Genomic DNA, 18507 nt, shown 5'->3' with positions numbered 1-18507 from the left:
TACCTAAGTGCCCTACTGTTTGGTAGATCAGTGTCTGAGGAGCTGCTTGCTGGTCCTTAAAAGCTTTAAATTGAATCCTGTGATTGCACGGTGTTCAGGAGAGCATGGAGTGGGCTGATGACCTTCTGTTAGATGGGTGGGGATTAATCAACCATCTCTTGGGCAGAAGTCGCCATGGAATCCAGCAAGAGTTTGGAGGGCCCAGGCCAGCATGAGACTGATGTCAGACTTTGGTCTGCAGATAAGATGGAAGAGTGTTTTGCTGTTCTTGTGATGTGGAGATTACAGACATTTGCAGAGACCCACGACTGTGCATTTCCCTACCAAATGACATGATTGACTAACATGCTCCCTTGCTTTTCCAGATGTAGCTTGGAAGAACTGGTAAGACATGGAAGAGGGAGTTTAGTGATGCACTAGATCAAGCAGCAGCTGGGGCAACCTTCAAGTAGCCTCATTAATTGTTAGAATTATAGAATCGTATAATATCTTGAGTTGAAAGGGAGCCGTATGGATCACTGAGTCCAACTCCCTGCTCCTCACAGGACTACCCAAAACTAAATCATGACTCAGTGTCATCCAGATGCTCCTTGAACTCTGACAGGCTTGGTACCATGACCACTTTCACATGAGCCTGTTGGGGTGACCGACGACCCTCACAGTGAAGAGCCTCTTTCTGATGACCAGGCTGAACTTCACAGCTTCATTCCATTGTTGGTGAGAGTGCTACTTCCGTACAAAACCTGCTTTTTGTACAGTACAAATCTGTTTAAAGTGTTATTGCCTGTTACTGCCAGATAGTTCTCACTGCTGTCATGCCGTTCTCTCCACTTACAGAAGTCCTTGATTGCTTTTGGTTTTGTACCTTGACCTTTTGTACATTGACCTTACAACTGATCTCCTCCTGGGGTCTTTCCAAATGTGGGTTTCCAGACCATAGCACTTTTCTTTTCTGGGCTAGATCTTTCCCACGTATCCATTTCCAAATGAAGGGAAGAACCACTTGTGGGTCAGGGGTAAGACAGTCCTAACTTCTGTATCCTGTCCTGCTGGAATTTGGACCCTGTGGGCTCTTGGAAAGCCACTGGTAGCGACTAATAGAAGTGACTTGGGAAAAAACTCCAAAGCAGAACAGGCTTCTGCCTCCCCTCACGATGGCATGCCTGTTTCTCTGCATGAGTCTTCATACCAGCAGCAGCCTCTTTTACTGAACTCAACATACTTCTCTTCTGAAAGGTTGTCTTTTGTCAGAGCTTAAAACAGGAAGATCTTAACAACTCTGACCACAGGACTGCAGCAGAGAAGTGGCTCTTCAAAGCTATAAGCTTGGCCGTTGTGTTTTGCGGGGAACTTCTTATCTATATTGCATTTTTTACTTTTTGTCTTTGATTTAATGCTTCACATTCAAGAAGACAGCAGTACAGAATTAGATAGAGGAGCAGAACTGTGCGCATAAGGGGGGCCATAAAGGTGTAAAACTGGCACATTCCTGGTTTGACAGACCTTTGAATCAATTTCATTTCTGTTGGCGGGAGCTGCATAATGGCTGGATTATGCCAGGTTGCACTTATTAACACCAATACTGAATTTGGCTCATTGCCAGGATAGGTACCATAACATGCAATGACATATGTGTTTGCAATGTGGGGGAACATCAAAGGGAATCAATGAATAAATTATGACTGTTGTTTGTGTAACTGTGAAATCATGTGAGGTATTTTTTTTGCAACACCTGTCTGCTTTTTAAATTATGCCAAATTATGCACAGATTTTACCCAGGATAATAGAGTTTTTTTTCTAAATGCAGTGTAAGATAATTACATGACAGCTATCAGCTGATCTTTTAATTCCTATTGCCTGGAAAGCAGTCAAGTGACCTTAACTATAGCTGTTATTCTACATATAATATGCAGATCTTTTTAAAACCCAGATTTAAAGATTAACCCTTCAAAGATTTATGCCTCACAACAATCCTGTGAGGTACATCCATGGGCAAACTGCAGTCTAGTAATTAGGTGGTACAGAAATCAGTGTTAAACCAGAACTCAACATTCTCATTTACCACATCCATGCTTGCATCTGCTGCTTTGGCTGTCTATCTGTACGAGGTAGAAGTAGTGCTGTAGAGAAATGGAAATTATGACCTCTCTTGCAGAATAATCTGCTTGTTCTGCTCCAAAGTGGGCACGGTCCCAGGACATTTTTCATCCTTTTTCTATGTGTCTGCCTGACCTTTCACAGCTGAACTTTGGGATTGTGATGACTGTGCAGCTTCTTCAAAGCTCTGCAAGGAAGTCTACGTATTTTAGAGGTTGTTTTCATCATAAGTATCAAAGTGTGGGGAAGGAGAGAAAAACCAATATTGCTTTTCTTCAGTTAACAACTTTTTACAGCTATCTGCAAAGATCCAGGAGCATATGCACAAACATCCAAGTATAATGAGGTTTAAAACTCATGGTTTGGAGAAATTTGCATCAGCATTGTGGGCTCTGGGCCACTTTGATGCCAGCTATCCCTTTTTGTTTGGGGTACTGCAATGTGCCGCTAATGTGTCATGTGGGAGAGAACAAAGAGGCTTCAATGGAGCCTGAGATTTCAGCTAATCTCTCTGTGGTGAAACATTGACGGATAGGAAAGAAACAATAGGATCATAAGGAAACAAAATTGCAAAATTGAAAATTTGCCAGAAGAGCTGACAATACCAGCCTATCTCTAATCTGAGAGCAGCTGTCTCACGGTATACTACCAAGCTAGTATCCTGAGGAACACCTCAAAGCTGCAGGATGTTCTACATTAAGGCTATTCTGTTTTCATTTTAGAAGAAGACTGAAGTAGCCAAGTAAAAATGTAAGAGCGATCATGTTAAAACCTGTAACCCCTTAGGTGATATTATTGCACTGTTGTACCCAGAATATTGATTCAGAAAAGGACTGGTCAGGTTTTAGGTTTTATGATCAGTGGCTGAGATAAAAAGGCTTTTGACTCAGAAGACTTGAATAGAAACATTCAGATTATAAAAGCCTATACCCATTTGCATTCATTGTTAAAATTCAGCCGAAAGGAAAATACTGCTTCTGCAGATTATCCACGCATTAGACCCCATGTAGTGTCTTGCTGTGAAATATATCCAGAAGTGCTGTTGTGCACTGGGCATGTGTTAATGCAATAGCAGTGGTAGGGACATTGTGCCTTCCACGCAGTGCATACGGATACCTGACATTGCTTCCAGTCTCCAACGCTTTTGGTATCAAAGCCTCATTATTCTTAGGAAAACGAGAGTCCCCAGGCTTCTATGGTGAATACTATTTCCAGAAAAAATTAGAAGGATGAGCAGTTGGTTTGCAGGAAAGCTTGTCAAAGCTGCTTTGTAAAATATTCAGTGGAACTACCATCGGCTGGTAGCCTGGAGTATTTTCAGCAGGCTATTTGCAGACAGCAATTGCAAAGTTTTAAGACTCTTCTATTCCCTCAGCTCTTACCCTAGGCTCAGCTCTTTAGTGTTGGCCAGCGAGCATCCTTCTATTGCAAGTTTATTGTGTGACTGAATATTTCAGCCCAGGGTCTTGTTGAATATGTCTAGCATTCCTGGTGAGAACTGTAGTCTTAATGTGAGTTTGCAGTGAGGCTCCCTGGTTAAATTCACTCTTATTGTCAAAAGCGACATAGAAGTTAGAGGGCACAGGAAAGAAAGAAGAGCCTAAGGAGAAGAAAAGCAGGGCTGGAGGAGAGCATGTCATTCAGAGGAGCCGTGTGAAATCTGACAAGTGTGCATAAATATGGGGCCTGCCCATAATAGGGCTGTGATTTCAGAGTTCATACTGATGGGAGGCCAGTGGATGCCTTGCATGACTAATAAAGAGCCACTCACATCAGTACGTGCAGCACAGCTTTGGAGCCTGAATAGCTGTGACTACTAGAGAGTCCCTTTGCTCTACAGAAATAAAAATGGTTACTGAATTTTCATTTTGGTTGGGGTTTTTATTTTATTTTTAATACTATTTTTTTCTTCTCTGGAGGTATAAAGTTTTTTATTTTATGTCTCAGTAGTGCTGAATGGTGTTCAGAAAGTTTTATTTTTAAAGAGAATCCCTGCTGAATCATTTGGAAGGACCATAGGGCCTACTTAGTTGATTTTGCAGTGTCTGCAGGGCACTGCTGGAATCATAGCAACAAGTGATACAGAGCATACATAATACTGTACAGGGCCCAGTGACAAGAAAGTGAGGTTAAAAACAAGAAGCATCTTCTTTAAGCACCAATCAGAATCAATCATTTGCTATTCCTAAGGTATGAGTAGTTTTATCATCCAAAAAGTGGGATGAGATTTCAGCATATACCTTCAAATAAAATTAATAATCTATGCTTCTTAGAATTTAAGGCTGCAACAAGCTTTCGCTTTAGTTTTGGTTATAAGGGTAGACTATGTGGTGAAAACCTGCCATTTTTATGTTGATGGTTAGGGAAATAAATAGGCAAAGTCTGAAGAGGACTTATCCAAATGAGTTTCAGTTCCAGTAATTAAAAATAATTATCTCAATTAGAGTTTTATTTTGCCTAATTCTAGATCTACTTTTGCTTCAAGTTTCTTTGTCTCCTTCTGGGGCACAAAGAGCTTTCTCCAGTTTTCCCATGTAAATGAAAACACCTCAGAAATTCATACTTCAGTTATATGCAAAATAAAGAGAAAATTAGGAAATTGGGTGTTGTTCAGGGCATGCAGGGTGGCCAGGGAGAGCTTTTCTGGCATTGACAGTGGTGAGACAAGTAGCGCCGGGACGTACGTGTGTGTATGGGAGAGGGCTAGCACAGTGTGCCTGGCAATGATGGTGCTGGCTGATGGAGAAATAGTATGGAAGGATGCAGGCTCATGTGTCTATGCACATCTGCATGAAAGAGCACATGAGCACACACGGTGAAGGTTTCTAAGTTTCACTGAGCTCTTTTTGTTTTCAGTTTTATAACTTCACATCCCTTTAATGAATTTGCAGATAGCCAAGTGTTGAACAGCCAGTATTTTCCAGGCTGTTGGTGTATGCTGTGCACTTTTTTCCTGCTTTTTCTTTTTTCTTTTTTGCAGGGTTTCTTTATTGAAGAGATACTGTGTATCTCTGAGGGCTTTCAGTCCTTGCTCAACCACCCTGATCTGTGGGGTCCAACCTCCTCATCGTACACTGTGTGTAGTAACATGCCAAAAGCACATCACAAAGATCTCTTAGGAAAAAAAGCCTCAATATACATGTGTGAGGCTTCTTTGGTGTTAAGGGCAAATGCATTGCATCTTCTGCTTTGCATTTAGGGGCTAACCACTCAAAAGGTGTGGAAAAATCAGTGTCTGTAGAGGGAGACCTGAGCTTTGCCACACTTCAGAGATTTACTGGGAGAAAAAGTGGGTGTTTCTCCATTTCTGTTTATCCGGAGCTTACCTCAGAGCTCCCTTGAGGTCTCCTGGGAGCCTGGCAAGGTAGGGCAGTGAGGAAAGGAAAGGGAAAGCAAGGGTTGGAAGTGATGTCTTGGTTGAGACCTGCTGCTCATTGCTGGTGATTTTATTTGCTTTCTTCCTCCCACTGTTTTAGGTGTCAAGACTGTCAGGATCTTACAAAATAGCTGCCACAATGGTCTGGGGACTTCAAGCTTCTCAAACAAGCAAAAAAGAAAACCCACACCAAAAATTCTATGAATAGAACAGAAAAGCATATTTTATTATGGCTTCCATAAAAACTGTGATCACATGAAACTTTAGCATCTGATCATCAGCTGCATTAGAAGATCAGTCCCCCCTTCTTTATTGGTCAGTGTACAGAGCATGCACCCAGGTAGTGACCACAGCACACCTGCTTTAGGACCACCAGGAATTGAAATTATTTGGTTCTTTTGCTGTGGGAATCCCTCAGGCAGCTATTCCTGCCCTTATTTTAAGCCCTGACACTGTAGCACCCTTTGAGGTAGGGTGAGCTGTCAGCTAAGAAACAGGTTACCTACAGGGAGCTGCTTTTTCCAGGTGACTGAGGACACAGAAAGAAAGAGCGAGCAATGAATTAAGTGGTAGAGAAAAACAGTTTTCCTGTTTTAATTAGCCAAATGAAAAGTGCATTAATTTCCTCATTGTAATAGTTTCTGTCATCTGAGATATAATGATCTAAAAAAAATAGCAGGTCTCTGGCAGTCCTTCCACTGAGCTCTCATTATTCACCCTAATGCATACATATTATTCATAGTCATTAATCATCTGCACCCGAGCTGGGATAAAGCCTATTCTGCTGTTAGTTGCCATGTTTCGGGTCAAAAGCCCATCCATTGATGTAGCTCAGACACTTTCATTTTGTTATTGCCAGGACAGTACCTGCTTTTTAGGAATCCTTACCTTAACCAGCGGTAGAGGAAGAATATTTAGCTAGATTTTTGAGGTTTTTCCCTTTTCTTTCCCCTTTTTATTTTGTTTTGCTGGGCAGAGAAAGGCGGTTAAGGTTTATCAAGTCCCCTAGCAAATCTGCACTTGCTGTTTCTTCAGGCTTCACAAAATAATCTTAGATTTGTATTCTTGCCTGTCAGACTTGGTATGGCTTCAGGATGTGACCCAATCACAGTCTTTCATCAGGCATCCCTGCTGCCTTATTTTTAACCACAGAAGAACAGTAGTCATGGATTAGTGACTATTAGTTACCTCTTTGCAACAACCCCTATATCCAGTCTCCTACAAACTTCTGTTTCAGAGAAGACAATGAGAGCCCTTGACTCCTAAGGCTTTGGTCCAAGCCTCACTGAAGTTAATGAAATTGTGAGACTTTTTAAATTATTTTTTTTAAATCATTAAAAAATGGAGATTGGTGTGATTTTGGCACATGAAATTATATTCCATGGTGGTATCTGGTATTTAGTTGTTTGTATGTAGTTAAATCCCTGTACATCATATACTGATTTATAGATAAAAAAGTGCCTTCTTTTCTTTTTGATCAAGAAGTATAATGAAAAGGGACTTTTCCAAATGTTTTCCCAACCTGCAGTCCCCAGCAGGAGCATGCCATTACTGCTTTGCTCTTCCTGAGTGCTTTGCAAGCTTTCCACATATGAAGAGGTTCTTGTATTTGTATTTGTAAATCAAATACAAAGCACATAAAGATGTTCCTGTTCTGATGTACTTTGGAATGAGAAGTACCCAGAGATGAGAAGGGCTTTGGAGTTACTGTCTAAAAACATTTTTTCAGAAGCTGATTCTCAAATCATCTTCAGATACCTCTTGTACTAGGCAGCAGCATCAACAAGCTGTGCAAGTGGGATCAGTAAGCTCTTCCCTGTAATTTATGCGTGTAGATGCGTGGTTGCAACTGAGGAACACTGACTGGCATCAGCTTCCAGGGACTTGTGAAGTTGGCAATGCTGCTCACCTTTTTTGTATTTTATTCTGTATTTGGGACTGGATGTGCAGCAGCACAATCCAGATAGCTGGGGTGAGGGTTTGCCATTTCATTGATGAGCTGTATATATTCTCAGCAAAACACATACTCTGTAGCAGGTATATAAAAGTACAAAGAAAAGGGCATGATTTTATAGCCTTTGAGAGAAAGCCATCAAACCCAAGTGCTGTCAGTCTTAATTTATTATCATAATAAAAATACTGCATGCAGTGTGACTAAGGTTACAAATTCAGTCACCTGAGAGGTTAGGAAATGGTAGAGGAGAAGTTTCCCAAGCAGCCTAATGCAGTGCGTACATGATCCCTTCCTGCTTGCTGCTTTGGGTCAGGGCTGGTTATGGCTGTAGTGATCTTCCTGCAGTGCTCCCATAGGTCCTCTAGCTCCCGGGGAGTACAAGGTTTCTTATGCAGAAGTTACTGAAAACCAGCCCTGGCTGTGTGTGTGCAGCTCACCTCACACAGGGGAATGGAAACATTGGCTGTTACTGAGCATAATGATTTTATTTTAGTTTGGAGTCTAACTGCTGTTGCAAAGCTAGGACTCAAATAGGATGTGAAGAGAGAGATATGAACACCTACAAAGTTGAAGCTGTGAATTCCTCCTTTGGGCAGGTTCTGAGCACCATCACCTCCCCAGGAACTAGTGCCCAAAGTACTGAGGCACTGCAGTGGGGAGGCTTGGGGCTGTGAGCTCTGCCACCAAGGGATGGGAAAGCCGTCTGTCCTTCCCAGGAGCTACAGAGCAGACCAAGAACCATTATCTCAGCCCATGCTTTCACCCATCTCTAAGAGATACTCCCAAAGGCCTGAGAGCATGAAGCTCCTCTCCCGGGTCTCCCTTCCCCACATAAGACCCAGTAATACACAATACCTTTCATTTTGAGCTTTGGTCCTCAGAGTCTGAGCATCCCTCTCTATCCTGAGGCAGTGACCATGAACTTCAGCAAGGAGCTGCAGCAGGACATTTAGGCTTCAAAGCGGCACAGGAGAGCGCAGCCCCAGCACACCTACAGGGTCACCACAGCTCCCTGAAAGCAGTGGGAATGGATTCCCAGGCAGTCGTGGCCCAACCCTAGGAGCAGGCAAAGTGGTTAAGGATAACCCAAACACCCACCCAAATCGCGTCTCCTCAGATACATGCTTCACACAGGAATATTTTGCTGTTAACATCTGTGGTGCCTTTATATTCTGTGCATTTTCAATTTTAGTGTTTAAAGCACTGTGTTCCTGCTTGGGCTTCTCATACTCCTTTCCAAGCACATCTTTGTCAAACTATATCCATCACGTAGAATTTTTCATTTCATATTTACAGATTGCTGCTGGCACATCTCTGTAGACTGGCTTTATTGAGGAAATGCAGCTTTTGTAATTACACTCTCTCCTAACAATTGCTTTCCCTCCTGGCCATTTCCAGCTGCAGTGGGGCTCGTAGGTAGCCTAGCACTTTTCTCCCATAAGGATAGCTCTTGCCCCACAGAATGTGTTGGGAAAGTGGCTGGACATTGCATTGCTGCTTCTGGAGCATTGCTTGTTACAGCTCACCATGGGGCTGGTGTGCTTGAAGGAGTGCTGTCCCTTTCTCACCTGTGCCTTGCCCTGGCCTGACCTTCACCATTACTTAATTACAAGTGTTATGCTGTGGCTTGAATTAATTCCTATAATTGATGGCTTTCTTCATTGTAGCAGAGCTAACTTTATTTGTACTTGAACTGTGACTCCCATGATTTGCTGAATATGGATGTCTTGGAGGTGACCCATCACCTATTGGTAAATGGCTGTGTGCACTGAATGACATATAGGAAAAGGTAGCAGCTCTCTGAGGTTGAAGCTACTGAAGTGTGAATTTGCTGTCTTTTAGCTCTGTTTTTATAAACCCCGTTTTCAGAGTGCAGTGTCCTTAAAATTGTGAAATAATAGATGGTCAACCAAGGATTACAAAGGCTATCTGGGACATGTTCATTGGGAATCATTGCAGTTGGCCTTTAATCTCTCTGCTTCTTTAGAATTTCAGTTAATGCTTTATAGAAACTGCAGGTTTCTAACTGCTCTAATCCAGAGAGATTGAGTATTCTTGTGCTTATTGTTGTCTGCTCAAAGAAAAACAGTCCTGTAGCTGTTGATCTGTTAGCGCAGAAAGCACGGATGTTGTGCAGTTCTGAATACCTTCCTCTTCAAAAAGACTTCCAAAAATATCTGGGTTTTTTAGATGCTATGAATTTTGCTCTTTACGTCTATACTGTGCGAGTTACAGAGATTGCAGAGCTGTGTCTTTTCTTCCTCTCCCAGTGCCATAAATTGCTACAGTAACCTCCTGACCTACTATGATCTCAGGGGTGGGCTCAACAGCCCTCCTCTTCTTTGCCACCACTGTCCAAATGATGTCTAGCTCTGCTTCACCCCATCGCTGTCAAACTCTCCAGTTTCTCCAGTGTGCTGAAGGCTGTTCTGGTACTGGGACCACCAGTTATGTAGCACTGCTCTCTAAATGCTTTTAGTGGCAGAGCAAGCTCTTTTTTTGCAACTGGAGATGAGGTATCCATTCCTGTGCATGTATCACCTTTTTAGTCTTCTGAAGAAAAAAAAACCCAAACACCATCATTTATGCCTGTAATAGATAACCTCTGCTACAGGAAATGCCTGGCTGGGCGCGCACTGATCAGCAGAAAATGCTCATATATTGTCTTCCCTTGGAATGTAAACTCTGAGCACTACCTGGCCTGCAGCCCTATTTTGTAAAGCCAGCCCTGGCCTGTTGCTCACCAGCAGCTCCCAGCTGTGACATGACAGCAGTACACTTGCTGCATGCAGTCCCTCAGAAATGATTTGGGTTTTAAAGCATTTTTTCAGGGAGAAGAGGTGGGGAGGGCAGTTCACCTCTGTTTTCAGGCAGTCTGCATTTAGCACTGGGGGGATGCCGAGCAGTGTGATGTGGGAGCTAGATGGAAGAGTAGATATGTCAGGGGCTGTTTCCAAGGGTTTGCTTTCCCTAGCGGTTGTTTAGTTTGCCCAGGTTGCTGCAGTAAGTGTTGTCACAAGAGCACAAAAAGGCTTAAAACAGTCATAAAAGTTGTTTGTGTTCTCCATGAGTTTTGCAACCCCTGTTTTGTCCAGAAAGATGGAGACGAGAGCCCCAGCCGGCACCGCTGACTGCGGGGCTGGGTGCCTGCACTCCCAGAGATAGAGGGACACTATTTCTCTCTCAGCATGCTGAAGCTATGCCTGGGCCTGTATCATTGCATAGGGTTTTGTGGCTGAGGATGAGTACTATTCTTGTTGGCAAGGCATTTCAGGACAGGTCTGTTTCTCTGTGTATATAGTGCCCGGCACATTTTTCATGGGCTGTCTGCTACGATGTAACACTAATGAGGTAATTACAGGGCTCAGGCAGTGTCAGTGCAGCACATACCATTCAGATTAGATATGGCTCTTGAACAAGCTCTTTCCAAAAGGGGGTGCAAGCTGGGGTGGCTCCCAGCTCATTTGCAGGGACAAGGAGCAGGCTGCTGCTCAGTGGCTGCAGCTCAGCTGATGCAAGGGAATTCGGGGTGCTGCTCCTGCCTCCTGTGCCAACAGGGAGAGTAATCCAGCTATCATACCTTACCATGGGCATTACGGGCATAATACGGTGGGAGATGGAGAAGTAGAGGCCTGGCAGCAACCCTATGCTGCTGGTTGCTGCTGCTGCTGCTCCTGTCTGGCAGGAGTGAAATGATGCACAGATGTGATTGCCTTCTCTGGCGCAGGGGCTGGAAGTGAGGTGGTGCCACTGCAGAGGGTTGTCAGTAAGTGTGATGTGGGGGTTAAGGGACAGGCACAGCATGGGGGACTCATGTTTAATAGCTATGCAAATGCAGGGGTGACAAGGCTTGGAGAGACACATTTGCTCCTGACACATCAGCATCACAGCACTGGTATTAGCCAGAGGGGGAGAAGCAGCACTGTCTGTAGTGATCTACATTGCTTCCTTCTGGTTTTCTTCACCTGAAATAGAACCCAAAATAAAAAAGGAAAGTCTGGTCCTAGTGTTATAGTTTTCTTTATATATTGTGACATGTGATGTAATTTGGATCTTAACAAAATGAGACAGACAGGGACTTTAAAAATACATTTTAATGAATTTAAGAACTTACTAAGAAAAGTGTTTGAGCAGAAGCATGGCATAGATCAGTGATAGAACTCTTATAGAATCTCAGGTGTCTGTCACAGGATTTCACTTATTATATTAATAACAATTATTACATCAGTGGGATGTAACTTTTACCATTTATTACTATAATTATTTACTCAGTATCATATTAATATGAATTATTATATTGGTTTCAGGTCCCCTTGTCAGCCTCCACTGAGCAAATATTAAGTGACATGGTGTTTTGTGAGCTGAATGCAGACCTGGCTCAGCTGTCTCACATCCACCCGAGAACTTCAGACAGCAGGTGCAGCCCTGCTGCTGCCCTCCCCACAGCACGCTCCCAGACCTGTCACACCAGGTTATTTGTAAACACCAAGCCACCTAATATCACAACAGTATCAGTCTGCATGCAAAGGGCACTAGGAAGCCGTGAGAGACAGGCAGTGGTGTCTGTTACTAGTAAGAGGCAAAAGAAAGAGGCTCCTCCAAAGCCTCTATTCATAAGCTTAGCACAATAGAGTAATGCAGCGTTAGGGAAATTTAAGCTGGTGCTGAAAGCTAGTGTGCTTTGCTGCCTTTTTACTCAAGGGATGGCTTTTATCCTGAACTGTAATGCTTATGACATTTCAGACATGGCTTGCTTTGCTAGGTCATGTGAATGATGAATATCGCAGTGTTTAGAGGTTTCTAGTAAGCTAAACACACATGGGAATGAATGCAGATATAGATCATTTGCGTCAAACCCAGCTTTATCAGGGCTCAGTGAGATATCTTTTTCAAGGGCCTTCAGCAATTGAAAAGAAATTAGAATTTCATTGTGTTTCCATTTCCATTAACCATCCCATAGATACACATGAATGCCCACGTGGAAAAAACTCACTGCGCATTCACTGTGTAGCTGTTGTAATACAAGAGCATTGAATAGCAGCAAAGCAAAATTTCAGTTAGTTATTTGGAATTTAGAGAAACTTCAGTCCTTAAGAAAGATGGAAAGCAAGTCTGTCCTATATTGAAAAAGGTATGCTGCTACAGAAATGGGAAATGCTTCCTTTTCACCACATGGGCAGGTAACAGTACCAGGAAGAAGATTTCAGAAAGCTGCAGTAGAATCACAGAATGGTTTGGGTTGGAAAGGACCTTAAGGTCATCAAGTTCCAGCCCCTGTGCCATGGGCAGGGACACCTCACACTAAACCATGTTACCCAAGGCTCTGTCTGACCTGGCCTTCAACACTGCCATGGATGGAGCATTTACCGTTTCTTTGGGCAACCCATTCCAGTGCCTCACCACCCTCACAGTAAAGAACTTCTTCCTTATATCTAACCCGAACTTCCCCTGTTTAGGTTTAAACCCGTTACTTCTTGTGATAGCTGAAAGCTACCCCTCCTAAAGAAACAGGTCCTGCTCATGTTTGAGAGTGCAGAGCTCTGCACAAGGTTGGTTTTTTTTATCTACCAGGCTGGGCAAGTGGGGCTATCGGTGAAGCAGTGAGATCAAGGGGAATCATGCACCCCCTCAGTGTCAAGGTCTGGCAAGTCCAAAGCTGCAAAAAGTTAAGCGGGAAACTGCAGGAAGTGGCCAGTAGAGCTGGATTTGTGTGGAGGGGAAGCACAGTGATCCCCTGCTTTTTTCATCCTCTGCCATAATCTTCCCACGTGGTCCAGCACAGTGCCTGGAAAACACTTGCGGTGAGGCGTTCCTGAGCAGTAATTAACAATGCAGTTAATGAACACTGGTTTACATCACTTGGGGATAAATCCACCTTCTGACCATCTGTTACAAGTGGATCTGGTTTTCTTCCGATTCACATTCATGCCAAGCAGAATTACCTTTACTTAAATCACTGGTGTTTCTTGGAGAGTAACTGCTATGAAAGAGTTGGTCCATTGGCAAGATCTCCCAATGAGTCATGTACCATGGGGCAGAGATTATGATCTCTGGATGTTTTGTTCATTCTTGACCATGAGGGTGTTCAACAGTTAGCAAGAAGTTACCTCTTATGTAGAAATGACAGTGTGTAAATCTGATGCTATTAGCCTTGCAAATACCTGTAATCTGAAAGCAGTCTCCTTCACCTACTGCTGTATTTAGGGCAAGTGGATTTGCTCACTTGTGCCTTTTTTTTCTTAGTGGTGTTAGATCTCTCACCAACAATATTTTCTAATGAATGCAAGTGAAACTTGTGATTATCCATTTCAAAGCAATCTGCAGCAAGCCATTGGTGTGCACAGAACATTATTTATACATCTTATAAGCCCAAGTGATGCTGTGCATAATTCCTCACATCACAGTGATAGAAATTGCCTTCAGGGATGGACTTTTCAAGCCAGCCTCTCTGTTTTTAAGTCGCAGGCATTGCCACTTCAATGGCTGACTACTGGATTTTGCAGGTTCAGTTTGATGTGCATATGATAGCAAGCCCACGCTTGCCTGCCAATGCCAGAATGCACCAAAAATTACTTGCTTCTCTTAATAGCAGTGAATAAAGTGACAGGCTGGCAGCTGTTAGAGACTCTAGTTCTCTCTTCTTATTTTGCAAGTCCTTCTTCACTGCTGCCTGTTCGCAGCTCTATTCTCATCCTACTCAGCACTTACCTCAGTATGAAAACTTGGGGCATATCATATATTTACATGTATGATTGCTTTTAACTCAAACTTTATTACCATGTCTTGATCAACCTCTAATTCCAGTGCACTAATTCCTGCTTGCTGTTCCCTGTGTGGGTGGTCTCGCTCTCACTTGTCAGTTTGCAGGACTTCTTAGACCTTTTAAGAATGGGATTCAAAAAAGACACAAGTTATCTCTTCCTGTCCATGCTAGGCTCCTAGGGAAAGGAAAATAATTGTGTCTCTTCCTGCTGTTATTATCGTAGTCACTACGTCCAATAATCTTTCGGGACTGGGCAATTTATTACCCCATATATTAGATCTCCTTGGGAGCCAAGTGGTACAGTGACAAATTGCAGTGAAACTGTAGAGGTAGAAAACATCCAGCAAATAATCTCTTTCTTTACAGACTAGGTTAAACAAAGGACTAATAAAACCTTGCTTAACCATCCATCATTAAAAGACTTTGGTAGACGACCATCTCTGGTTGGTCTCTTGACTATAAAAAGTGGTATAGAAATGTTTCTTATAGCATGAATTCATATCAGCTTGTGATGCCAATCTGTATTTCAAATAAAAATACTCCTTTATTGCATCATTATACATTTTAAATCATTTGAGCTTTTTAGCACATTCTACCTGCTTCTTTTTGCAATTGCACCCTCTGCCTTTAGTCCAACCAGAATATCAGGCATGTTGATTGGTGTTTCATATACATGTGCAGCCTGGTCCCACAGTGGTGAAATGGAGATCTTTCATTGCTCTTATATAGGGCTTAGAGGGTTTTGGCCAAGCAGCCTCTTGTTGCTATGCCTGTGTTTCTAGTCCTCCACTGACTAGAGGCTGGGAGGTTTCTCCCTGTAATAGACTGGTAGTCCCTGGAGGTAAATATTCCATCTTATTTCTTACACCAAGGACAGACTCAGCCTAAGGTTGAGTCTCTATCTTATGGAAATACAAAACAACCTCCTAGCTGAGCACTGATCACAAGGTTGTTCTTACACAAATCCAAACAGGACAGTGTGAAAATGCTTACAGCAACACCCTATTTATGGCAATATGTTACAAACTTGTTAGTCTCAGTCTTTGAAATCGGTTTTTTCAGTGAGGAATAGACCTTACAGCTTCCAAAACTAGATCACTACTTGCCTGTTTCTCAGTCTGTGATCCCTGTCTCCTACCTAAATTTTAATTCCCTTCCCCTTATTATGCTGTACAATAGAGCAAAGGCTTTATTGCTTTCTCTTGCACAATGCAGCTGATGCATTTATATCCCCTTCTCAAGTTGGATGTGTCTAAATGTAACCTTTAACCTATAGGTAAGAGCAAGAGGTTTTTAGGATTTGGCACCATGTTTTGCATTTCTAGCATGACTGGTAGCTGTTTGCTACAATTTTGCTTTGAGGCCTCTGCAGAAATTAGTAGTCTCATCCCTGACTCTTAAGGGCTTACAAATTAAATGCAGTAACCAGACAGCCTCCTTTTGCTCAAGCTAGTCTTGCTTGAAGTCACATGTAAAAGCAGTGAGGACGAGGGCCCAGGCGATGCCCCGTATCTCTTCAAGCATAGTGACCATTCTTGCACACAGGGGCCTGAGGCTGCTGACTGGTGACTGCTTTCAGTTGCATGTTTGCTTCCAGAATAACACCACATTTAAAAAAAAAGAGAAAACAGTAACTGTTTATCCTGGCTAAGCTTGTGTAACAGGTTTTCATGGGATTCTATGATTCTGTGATTCATGTGATGTTTTTAGTGTTTTAAGTCTTTTTTTTCATTAAACTGTTTTAGTATCCAGAAAAAAAAAAAACATTTCTCTTACTCAGCTTCATTAGTTATAGAAAATCACTGGATTAAAGTAGAGAGCAGATTAGCAAAAATAAATTGTAGTATGTCTTGGGCATATGGTGCTGTGTATGAATGGGTTTTAACTACTTAACTGTGTATAACAAAGAGCAGAAGGAGAGATTTGTCTTAGCGTGCAATAATTAGAATTTGCAGTAGCTTCATAGCTTAACAGTCAGAAAACATAAATCCATGGAAAGCTTTTGGTTAGGATTTGCGTAGGGTGTGTGCTCCCATCCCTGAGCTCACGTCGTGTTTTCTGCCAGCTGATGGCCAGGCACGAGACTGGACTTAGCTAATTAACAGGATGCCTCTCCCGGCTTTCCCTTCCTCTTCGCTGGGCTCATGTTTTGCAGCGCTGGGTTAGTGTGGGTTACAGAGACTGGGATTTAGCCCATTGGATATGGGAGCTGGTGCTGGGCCAGGCACGCTTCTCCATCACATGGGCCTGGGGGGAGGCACACTGTGGACAAGCCCATGATGGCCTGGGCTTCACCTCAGCTGGAGATAGTCTGTGCAGAGCAAATATAAACTGAAGAAATAAATAAAAGAGGCCACAATGTCAGGGTGATTGCTGGGGAGTATCATCCTTCAGGCTCTGGCCACAGACAAAACAATACAGCCAGCTTTGAATTCAAATGGCTCTGCAGTTTCTAGCTTCCCACTTTTTTTTGGTGTAATATCTATCATTCCTCTCTGATACTTCAACCTACAAAAGTCAAATTTATGCCTTTTCTAAATAGACCCAGCTCACACTGATATGAACTTCATCCCAAGACAAGAAGTCAGTGCAGACACTGATAATGTCCTTGTGGTGCTCCACCTTCCAGTTCTCAGGAAAACTGTGTTTTTTCCATTTGGGTGCTAAAAGGTTTCTGAAAACCAAGCAGTGGTGATGACATCATTTCCATGTCTCAAAAAAACTGCATATAAAGGGATATAAAGAATTGCAAAGCCAATCAAATTGAATTTATAACTTAAATTCAGAAATATACCTGGAGAATCACCTGGTCTTTATCTAGGCTCCTCACTACATTTGCTAGCATGGATTAACCAACAATGTTATACCACGTCGTTTAAAACGGGCATGTCCTTCCCTTTTTTCGGGGGGTTGCTTTCCTCTGAGGTTTCCACAATGTGTTTCACATCTACTGTGAGTAACACGCTTGGAGCTCTGCCCTAGATTAATCAAACATAAATCATTGCCCCATGCAAAAAGAAAGCTTTGCCAAAAATTGTGGTGGTCCAGAGAAGAAAAAAGGGCGGGTTTTTTCCTCTGTGAACTTTCAACTGGTTTTGTTCCCTTTGCCTTTTGATGGGAAATTTTGTGCATTGAAAAATTCACTGACAAGGCGCTGATCATCCTGGGATTTTAGTGACTATTACAAAAAATCAAATCCCCAGCTGCTCAGGAGAATATTCTTGCTTTCTCCTAAATTAGTTTTATAGTGGTGAACCCTCCCAAACTTGCAGCTTTGTGTTTTGCTTATCAATAACTCAGCATTGCTTCTGTTGCAGAGCTCCCTGAAGAGAAGAGGCAGCAGAGAAATGCACAAAGAAAAAAAGGCCTTTACCCAGGTATGGTTTTCATGAATGTGAGATTTTGAGCAAAATCACGTGATAAAACACAGAATTTCTTTTTATGGGTGTTGACAGGGCCATCAGGCACATTAACTAGAGTGTAATTAGGCCTTAATCTACTGAGACCTCCCAGAGATAATGTAGAAGCAATTTAGGACACAAGCGTGATCTCTAAACCATGCAGTTTCTTGTGCTGCTTGTGCTTGTATCCACAGATTCAGGCTGCAGTTTTCTACCAGAAGAGAAAATCACCTTGCCTCACAAAGCAATTGGATCACAGCTTAGGGACTAAATAAATTTACATGCGGTGCCAAAGAGTTTGTGCTAATCAGCATCTTGGCCGGGAATGCAGTTCACACACAGCAACAGCACCTCATGAACTCATGTCGCAGCCTGGGGTTTGATGTCTCTGGTGTAGAGGAGCAGCACACGAATTTGTGCTTCCCCAAGCTAGGACACAAGACAGAGCCGAAGCTGCCCACTCAGCCTCACTTTGCACACCCATTTTATTGAAATCCCGGAGGCTGATCCTTCTCAGGAAAGTGGTCTGCCCAGTTTCCTCTGCTTTTTGTGCTGACTGTAGGAGTTAAAGCTTTTCCCAGCACCCGTATGGTTACTGTTTATAGCTGGAGAGATGGCGATAGTGTTTCTTCTTGCTGGGAAAGGAGCCAAGACCGACATTGTGCCTTCCTTAGAGAAAGGTTGCTCCTCCCCTGCTGCCTCTCAGCAGGCTGAGTGTACGCTGCTGAGAACTGCGGGCTGTCTCTGAGTCGATGGAGTCTTCAAATCCATTGATTTGTAATAATAACCTTAATAAATAATGACAATAGGTTGCACTTGAGTAGGTAGAGTGGACAGCTGAGTGGACAGACATGGGGCTTAGGGTGACCGGAGGCTGCAGCTTGCTTTCCTGGGACACAGCAGATTGAGCTTCCCC

General features: G+C 42.9%; 1 protein-coding gene across 9 annotated transcripts in view; it reads left to right on the top strand.

Annotated features, from left to right (window-relative positions):
- Nucleotides 1–18507, top strand: part of MTCL1 (microtubule crosslinking factor 1) — a 107885-nt gene that overhangs the window by 38677 nt on the left and 50701 nt on the right. For all 9 annotated transcript variants that reach the window (XM_061356305.1, XM_061356308.1, XM_061356311.1 and 6 more), the window contains one exon: nucleotides 17508–17567. In XM_061356305.1, coding sequence (XP_061212289.1) covers nucleotides 17508–17567 — 60 coding nt within the window. The remainder of the gene's footprint in view (nucleotides 1–17507; nucleotides 17568–18507) is intronic.

This window comes from Neopsephotus bourkii, unplaced genomic scaffold (assembly GCF_033783945.1).
Source record: "Neopsephotus bourkii isolate Nb327-2 ecotype Australia unplaced genomic scaffold, CSIRO-AGI_Nbou_v1 NB_846, whole genome shotgun sequence".
NCBI classification, from domain to species: Eukaryota; Metazoa; Chordata; class Aves; order Psittaciformes; family Psittacidae; genus Neopsephotus; species Neopsephotus bourkii.
Note: the sequence above shows the minus strand (reverse complement) of the source record. Positions and strands in the feature narration are given on the sequence as shown.